Source organism: Engraulis encrasicolus, chromosome 23 (genome assembly GCF_034702125.1).
Source record: "Engraulis encrasicolus isolate BLACKSEA-1 chromosome 23, IST_EnEncr_1.0, whole genome shotgun sequence".
Taxonomy (NCBI): domain Eukaryota; kingdom Metazoa; phylum Chordata; class Actinopteri; order Clupeiformes; family Engraulidae; genus Engraulis; species Engraulis encrasicolus.
This window is the reverse complement of record NC_085879.1, coordinates 5,810,258-5,819,563: the sequence shown is the minus strand read 5'-3', so window position 1 is coordinate 5,819,563 and position 9,306 is coordinate 5,810,258. Positions and strand designations below refer to the sequence as shown.

General features: G+C 42.2%; 2 protein-coding genes across 4 annotated transcripts in view; both read left to right on the top strand.

The window, feature by feature from the left end:
• The first annotated feature begins 2,869 nt into the window (after positions 1–2,869).
• On the top strand, positions 2,870–6,156 carry si:ch1073-303k11.2 (LRRN4 C-terminal-like protein). The gene is made up of 2 exons (XM_063189619.1): positions 2,870–3,059; positions 4,301–6,156. Exon 2 carries the CDS (start codon positions 4,309–4,311, stop codon positions 5,017–5,019), a length of 711 nt encoding a protein of 236 aa, XP_063045689.1. The 5' UTR covers positions 2,870–3,059; positions 4,301–4,308; the 3' UTR covers positions 5,020–6,156.
• Positions 6,157–6,966: 810 nt separating this feature from the next.
• sec24b (SEC24 homolog B, COPII coat complex component) overlaps positions 6,967–9,306 on the top strand; it is a 37,204-nt gene continuing 34,864 nt past the window's right edge. For all 3 annotated transcript variants that reach the window (XM_063190465.1, XM_063190464.1, XM_063190463.1), the window contains exon 1: positions 6,967–7,246. In XM_063190465.1, coding sequence (XP_063046535.1) covers positions 7,162–7,246 — 85 coding nt within the window. In that variant the 5' untranslated portion in view covers positions 6,967–7,161. The remainder of the gene's footprint in view (positions 7,247–9,306) is intronic.

The window sequence follows — 9,306 nt, the reverse complement described above, 5'->3', positions numbered from 1 at the left end:
CTAATGGCATTACAAACATTAATTTAGGTCCCATTTAACACTTAATCTTAGCAGAGCACCATGTTCATTTTACTTTTTGTGTTTATTAAGAGGTAATTATCCATGGCAAACGTGTGATTCAGGTGGAAATAAATCCTAGCGTCTTGTAATTGCGCATATATATTGAAGCCTTCTCTACTGATGTTCGCTGTAGTGAACTAACAGATTTGAGTTGAGGCTTTTTAACACTTCTGCAGGTATTGGTTTCGACAGAGGAAGCAGTATAGGAGCGAATCCTTGTTGTAATGCACTTAAAGTTCACATCCACTAGATGGAGCAAAAGCAACTCAAATCTGCCGCCTTGCATTACGCACGGGATTCTCTCTCTGCCCAGGATCCAGGTGTGTGTGTGTGTGTATGTGTGTTTGCGTGCGTGTGTGTGTGTGTGTGTGTGTGTGTGTGTGTGTGTGTGTGTGTGTGTGTGTGTGTGGGTGTGCGCGCGCGCGCGTGTGTCTGTGTGTGTGTGTATGTGTGTTTGTGCTTGCGTGCGTGCGCATGTGTGTGCACGTAGCAGGCCTGGCCTGGTAATCTGGCATACAGGGCAATTTCCCGGTGGGCTGACAGTCCTCAGGGGCCGATTTGTTTGTTTTTGTTTGTGTGTGTGTGTTTGTTTGACATCTTTAATATACAGTGGACTGAGCCCATCACGATTGTAGTAAGTAGGGGGTGGGGGTAAGAGGGGCTGGTCTATGGGGGAAAAAATGCTCAGGCCGGTTTGTGGTCCCAGTACAGCCCTGGCGCGTTGGTGTGTGTAAATGTGCAAGTGCAGGTATGAGTGACACTAGAGGAGGGGGAGAAGACAAAGAGATGAGTCACATCTGGGAAGAATATGGGAGGTAGGTAGGTATAGAGGGCGTGGGGGGGGGGGGGGGGGTGCAGACACCCAGACACTTCCTCTCCGTCCCCCATGCTCCACATTCATGTCTGGATTCCACTGAAGGTGACGGCGTCGAGACATGGGGGTCACGTACACTTTACTCATGTCTGGCAAGTTTGAACTTGAACAAGAAGAGCGGATGTCTCCTGAGTAAAGACACCGATAGCTGCCTGTCAGCATCCATGGTATAGCTGTCGTTGGGGTTTCTAAAATAATGAATTATATCTTATGTTTATTAACTAAACTGACGTAAAAGTTGTCAGTCCTTCAAAGACAAAACACATAAAGAAATGAAGTGGGGTACTTTTGGGCAGCATAGTGACTATAATTTAGGAAAAGACACCAACAATTAATTTAACAAGATAACATTATTATGTCATTGTAACTCAGATACGGCCTGATTTTTGTCATGCCAATTCTCTCTCTCTCTCTCTCTCTCTCTCTCTCTCTCTCTCTCTCTCTCTCTCTCTCTCTCTCTCTCTCTCTCTCTCTCACACACACACACACACACACACACACACACACACACACACACACACACACACACACACACACACACACACACACACACACACACACACACACACAGTCTTTCAGCATGCACATTTAGAGCAGTTGAGTCAGAGTCCCTGAGCGCCTTAACAACTTGCACAAACTCCCTAAACAAATGTGGCTACTGATTCACCATTTGTTTTTAGCCTAATTGCCATGGATGCATACACAAGCTGTTAGAGACCAATTGATTGCGTAATGTTGTGTGGTGTGTCATGAGTGACAACCAGTGACAGTGTGGTGACGGCCAGAATGACAGCTCAATCCTGAGAAAAGACATGCTTCTCATTTCATTCATACACACTACACTTCCTCTGAAATACCTGAATTTTATATCTGGGTTATAGTGAAGTTATAATAGTAATATAAGTGTCAAATAAACTCAAACCTAAAAAATAAATGAATTTTGGATCGGATTTCTTTTTGATTTCTTAATTGCCGCTAATAAACACAAGACAACAAAAGACTGTTTGTGGGACTGTGTGTGACCGTGTGAAGTCGGTTCTAGGTCATGAAAGAAATTTAAAATACATGTCTCTCTATCCCTTTTCGATTCTAGCAGGTAAGTGATAAGTAAGGAGATGTATAGAACTGTGCGCGTGGGCCTAGTGAGATTTCCTGACAGATAAGTGAGCAGCAGGATGTAGGCCTGTAGTGACTGTGTAGGCCCTCATCTCCTCTGATCTCTACAGTCTGCTAACGGGATTACCCTGCTCACCTTTCCTCCTCTGCCCATAAAATGGGAGGGGTCCCCCATCCTCTACCCCCACCCTCCTACCAGCACTCTCCTTTGTGTTTGTACTGTGTGTGTGTGTGTGTGTGTGTGTGTGTGTGTGTGTGTGTGTGTGTGTGTGTGTGTGTGTGTGTGTGTGTGTGTGTGTGAGAGAGAGAGAGAGAGAGAGAGACAGACAGAGAGAGAGAGAGAGAATAGAAACAATATCCCCCCGCCATCTGAGCAGTCAATCAGACCCTACCTCCTCGGTTCAGTGCACAGAGACACACATACACACTATTTCTTTTCTGTTACTCACACATAATTACTGCTGGAATGTGTATGACGGTGCCACATGCTGTTTGAATGGACCTGTTCCATTGGATGCCCTCCATTTCCGTGCCTAGACTCTTAAAACAGGGCACAAAGAAAGAAACAAAAAAACAACTCCACAGCCAGAATCTACTAACGGGTTTCAACAAGTTTAAAATGTTATGTAGAGGATTTAATGTTACGCGGAGTAGCAGCACACACAGTATCATAAACACTTCAACAGGCAAATTCATCTCTATAGCAAACAATGCCAAAAAGGGATAAAGGACGAGGCGCAGAGAGAGAGAGAGAGGGAGAGAGAGCAAGAGAGAGAGAGGTAGAGGTAGAGAGGGAGAGAAAGAGGAGGAGGGAAGAGGGGGCTGTGCATAGTGCATCAAATGACATGAGGGGGTGTTTGAAGGGAGGGGAAACTTTTGGTGGGAAGAGAAAAAGAGTGGGAATGAAGTGAGCACATCGGCTGGAGAGATAAAAAGAAGAGGAGTTTTGAGGACAAAGTCTCTCCCTGACAGAGGAAAAAGCTGTGTTTGAGGATACTCCATATTCCAGGTAGGATGTAGGCCTAGTTGAAAACCGTTAAAAATAGTTTCTTTTTGTGGTGAATGTGAGTGGTTGCTATGACAATGAGAAGGCAAGTTGTCCATACAATCATGGGCTACTGAGTAGACTATCAATGAACTAAAAATATCTCCTACCACAGCAGTTGTGGTTATACTGTAAGTTAGTACAATTTATTTTGAAGAAACTCACCGAGATACAGTGTTCTCTGATATGTGACGTCACGGCTTGATTTATGAAGAGGACGCCATTGTATTCCCATAGAAACTCTGGCTACAAGCCATTCAATTAATTCTGCTCCTCTCAGATGGGTGCAATGTCAGTAACTCGAGAGGCCACTTTGCTCTGTTGTGCTGAAGGGCCTGACTGCTATATCAACAAAGCAACACTACAGCTGTGCCTTTCCAGTTGAGCTGATATTTTGGTTTAATTTGAATGTCACAATGATCTGGAAAACATTATAAGAGAACTTTAAGATTGAGTTACATCGGGGGTTATGGTGCTTACACTGAACTGATAACTAGAAGTGAATAATCAGCAAATAGTTTTTAGTTGTTGTGTCCAAGGGTGTAACTACTGTATGTGCTTTCATTTGGGCTTGTTGTTAACCTTTTATTAAAGGGGTATGCCACTATTTTGGGGCTTAATACAGTTAAAATCGTTGGCTGGGGTTTATAAAGGTGGTAAAGTGTCTTATTTTTCATGTTAAGCGTTGTCTTGCTTTAAGACAAGTTAACAGAAGGAGTATGTCGCTAAGCTAGTGAAAGTCAATGGATCCGTGTAGCATGCTAACAAGGTAGTTATTAGTAACTAAGTAATTAAGTGGGCAGTAAGACAGAACGAGTAGTGTTTATCTGTTGTGTCATTGTAACCAGGGCTCTAAATTAACAGCAGCCAACCGGTCAAATGCTGGTAAAATTTCAGTTTGACTGGTACAAGACATCTACTTACTTGACACTTGGACCCATCAGTGAGTGTGTGTGTGTTTAGCTAGTAAGATTAATATCTAGCCATTTTGGATGGTGATGAAAAAACTTAACTTAGAGCACGGGTTGTAACTATTAAGAGCAATCTGATATTGAATGCAGGTAATATGGTAGAATTGTATTATTATCTATTTAAGAAGTTACTGGTTTTAAAGCCACACTATAATTTCATAGTTGTTTCATGTTATGAAACAGACAAGGGCCTGCAAACAGAATTGTAAACAATCTTGTCTTGTGTTTCCACAGAATCGAAGATGCTCATCCTGAACGCTAGTCTGCTATTGCTGAGACTCCCAGTCATCTTCCTCTGTCTGTCACAGACCATCTCAGCCGGTGACGCTCCTATACATCTCGTCTTTGGCGATGACGAGACCCCGGCAACGACAACAGACAGCATTAAACCAGAGGTCACCAGAGGTGTCGTCGAGGCCCAGATATGCGACTACGACCTTTGCGTGGCCCAGATGGAAACGTGTTTTGACATCGCAACCAGGACGGGGTGCCTGTGTCCAGGGTTGACACCCGAATTTGTGCCCCCTAATGCCCCAGAGGTCAAAGGGGTCAATCCAGGGGCATCCGGTCAGGTCATCATCCACTGGTGCGCTCCCTTCTCCTCAGTGTCTCAGTATAAAGTCACTGTCGAGGGCAACGAGGGAAGTCACGTTTTCAACAGCTGGTTCCGGAATGCAAGTCTTGCGAATGTTCGTCTGGGCCAGAGGATCTGTGTGCAGGCCATGAACAGTGCGGGAGCAAGCACACTCTCGGAGGAGTCCTGCTCCACATACAGAGTGGAGAAGCAAGCCAACACGTCGCTGGTGTCGGGCGTCATTGCCGGTGGAGTCGTATTCATCTTGCTCCTCTGTCTGACAGCTCTCATTCTGTGGAGGCGAAAAGGATTGTGCAGAGGCGGATCAGATGGAGGCGAGGGCCTGGGAAATCCATCTTTCAACGATGGGACAATGTAGCCGGCATTCCTATTTGGCTAAAACCAGAGACATTTTAATAGGAGATAAACCACTATTTTCATGTTGAATTCACTAGGAAGTGCCAAGATGCATTACTGTATGGGTGGATTCCAATATGCGGACTTCCGGCCTCCCTTGCCTGCTTGTGACATGATGATGTCACTGATGACAGAAAATCTTGCAAAATCACAATTCTAATGTCATTTGCAATTGGGATGGTGAATGATGATCAGTCACCCAAAAATTGTTGTGACTAGGCTGACAGCGGGAAAACTTTTATCGTTCTCTCCATGGAGACGCGGCGTCAGCAAAACGCAAGGCCACAAGCACAAGTGGAGGACGCGAGTCAGCATATTGGAATGCACCCTGTGTCTGAACTTATTTCATTGCCAAGAAAGAGCCATATGCTGAAACAGTATTCCTTGTTCACCTTGCTGTGTGGTGCTGTGCTGTGTCACACACTTACTGTGTTGTGATGCAGTGTCTGTTGAGCTCTGTTGTCAGAAACAGATACCTGGAGGTTTCACCCAGATGGTTGCCACGTCCAATGATCTGCCCAGATCTCCAATACAGACATGTGAAATGGATTTTGTAAATCTGTACAGCAGTGTTTAAAACCGACTAAGAAAGCTGCACAATTTAGGTGTAGATATTGTTATATAGAGATGTTTCACAGGGTACGAATTCTACATGAGGTTAATACATTGTGACTAAAAAGGGCCTGGAGCTCCAATGTCCACGTTTTATTTGTATTTACATTTACCGGGTGTATTTTAATTCATTAATTTACATGTAATGTCGTCAAAGACAACAATGAATTCATCACAGTGTTACTTAGCATGACAATGACAAAGAAGCGAAGCCATGTACTGTGTCAGGTGGGTCCATAAAACACATTTGCGAGGGACAATATTTTTTTTGGTGACAGTAAATGAATATAAAAATCACTATTGTCCAACTCAGTAACAATACGAATGTCCAGGTCATAATGCCTGGCTTCAACACAGATTTGCCTTTGCTCAGTGCAAAACCCACCTCTGAAATGCTTCAATGTTTCATGTTTACGTCATGGATAATACAGCTATTTTAAAAAGCTATTCATTTCAAAACACCTCATTAAAGACAACCATTTGTGTTTCACCCTCATTTTTTTGTATTGTTGTTGATTATCTAATAAAAAAAGACAAAACAACATAGTCTCATTCTCATGCTGTTGGCTATTACATAGGACACCATGTCCCTAAATCTAATATTTTCTAATATTATCCTTTGTACAATGGGAATTACTTTGTGTTTGCCGGTTTAATTGCTGCGCTCAGATTACTGTATATCTAGGCCTATAAAGGAGGATCAAGAGGTAGACTGATGTGAAGAATGTATAGAATAGAATAATAGAATAGAATAGAATAGAATAGAATAGAATAGAGTGAACAGATGAGGGAGTGGCATAGTGTGTGTGTGTGTGTGTGCGTGTGTGTGTGAGTGTGTGTGTGTGTGTGTGTGTGTGTGTGTGTGTGTGTGTGTGTGTGTGTGTGTGTGTGTGTGTGTGTGTGTGTGTGTGTGTGTGTGTGTGTGGCCTAATCACTGTTAATAATTAGCCTATAGATGATTATGGCCAAATGTAAAATGCCTAGAGACTAACAATACTGGTGGTTTCATTATCATATACTGTACTCATTTAGGCTACGGAATGTGTTGAAGCTCATGCATTGGGCCTATGCACCTGTGCGCACAGGTAATGTGTTGCACGCTCGAGCCCCTATTCTCTCACTATCACTGTCCTGTGGGATTATGAGATGCAACAAAGTAACTTTTTTTTCTAAATCAGAAGAAGAAGATGTGGTTTCCATCCCATCCCATTCCTAGTGTGTTTGGCTTTCCAACATAGAACCATAGCCATTTTACCACCCTCTCTGATAGAACTCTATTGTCTTTTATTTTGAAGAACAAAATGAGACGAACAAACCACAGCGCAGCAATCGAACAAGTTGGTTGGTGGGCTTTGGCTTCCCATCACGTTCTGCTTGGCTTAGCTGATAGCTAGCAGTTTAATGGGGAGGCATCAGCGGTGACAACACTCTTTCCCTGTCATACCGTATGCATATTTCATCGACATAACGTTAGAACTTACGTGGCAGAAAGATGTCGACGCCGGGTTATACGAATATGAACACATCTGTCAACTACGCAACCCAGAATGGTGGATCAGCACCTCCGTATCAAAACGGTAAAATACCCCCGGTTGTTGAGATTAGGCCCTGTGCTATTGGAGCTAGCCGGAGATTGTTGGCTAACAAGCTAGCTAATGGCTAGCTATCTGTCTCCTGCTGTTTCGAGCAAAATCTAATCACCCTACGTCTCTATCATTGTTGACCGTTAATTTCCTGAATTTGGACAATAGACTGAAAATGTAAACTATTTAGTGACATTGTTGTTGTGTTCGTTCTAGATGCGTAAGCAGTCTTTTGGCTAACATCAAGGCAATAGATATGGCTGTGAAGGTTGCTTAGCACCCTGGAGTGTACTGTATGAGCGTTGATGCTTTGCTGCATATCCAGGAATCTGGCCAATGGTGTAGTTTCATGAAATTGTATGACCTACATTATATTGCGATCTCTTCCTGGGATGATATTCCGCTAAAGAAAACGTTAACAGTTTGTTTTTGACAAGAGCTGAACTGTTGGCTCGGCTGTGACAGGTGTATGATGGTCATGTGAAGCTTTGCTAGCCAGACAGCTAGTAGCTTACTGGGCTGTCATCACATTCAAAACGTCATTTCGTCTGAATCCACACTGTTTAAATGCACTTTCGTAGCACAATTACAGATAGTCGATATGACACCACTAATGTCAGCAAACTGTTTTCTAATTTAAATGAGAGGATGTCCTAATAGAGAAATTAACGCAACCATCAGTGTCATCATGGCGTACCTTAGCTGACTAATTGGTACAAACCCCAACTCCGATGAAGTTGGGACGTTTGGTAAACAGTGAATAAAATCAAAATGCTATCATTTTCAAAACATTCAATCTATTCATTAGATGGAGAATAGTGAAAAGACAACATATTAAGTGTTAAAACCGAGAAAAAATATTGTTTTGGGGGACATATGTACTCATTTCTAATTTGATAAATCCAACACGTCTCAAAAGAGTTGGGACGGGGATCAGTGAAATTTAGTAAACATCCAAATAAGATAAAACAACAAAGAAGAACATTTCAAAATGAATTGTACTGACGGACAATATAGGTGTCCAGGTATAAGATCATCACAGAGAGGCTGAGTCACTCAGAATTAAAGATGCAAAGGGAATAATTACCATAGTTATTACATACATTTTTGAATTCCCTTTGATTTACCACGATTGAGTGTATATAAGACATATTTTTGTTAATAAAATCATTGTATAGGTTCATGACATCATGAAATATATATTGGCTGTAGTCTCACTCTAACTCCTGGAGTGCTAGAGCTATTGAAAATTGACCATATTAAGAATGCTTAATGCATGAAAATGACACAGGGGTTTAACATTCTCCTAAGCACCTGAGCTCACTTGAAATAGACCCAGAAGACATGGGAAACTGTCCTTTGCTTACAGAAGTCAGCAGAAGTTGTAGAAGTCCATTCTTTTTGACAATAATAGAGCATTGCACATCCTGTGCTACAGTGAAAATGGACCATCCAACTTGTGTTAGTGCTAGCTTCAAAAGTCAGCCTCCATGATGGTATGCGGATGCAGTAGTGCATTGGTTAAGATGTTCTCACTCATCTGTAGAGTTAAATACAGTGCTGAATGGTATAAATGGGTTTTAAACAGCATGAAAAGCCACTCATGCATTATATTTTGAAGGGAGATCTTCGATTACTGCCACATAGTAAGGTCAAATTGCATTCTCTACTATGTTTTAACAGTTTGGCTCCATCATAAGGACCAGCATGTGATAAAATGGTGGGTTTTTGGTCAAGACCTGTCACACTGTAAGCACTACAGAAAGGAAAACATTGCAAAACATGACAAGGAATACACCCACCATTTAAGCTGGTGAAATCATGTCCAAGATAGGAATTAACACTGTTTTTTATATAAAATCATCTCATCGGTTAATGTATTTAACTGTTAACTGTTGTCTTTTGTTTTGTTTTTAGTCTTCCTTGACATTTGCTGCCATTTATTGTCCCCGTCCCAACTCTTTTGAGACGTGTTGGATTTCTGAAATTAGAAATGAGTACATATGTCCCCCAAAACAATATTTTTTCTCGGTTTTAACACTTAATATGTTGTC

Excerpts from the sequence above, each read along its gene's own strand:
- si:ch1073-303k11.2 (XM_063189619.1), top strand. The coding sequence starts at position 4,309 with ATGCTCATCCTGAACGCTAGTCTGCTATTGCTGAGACTCCCAGTCATC.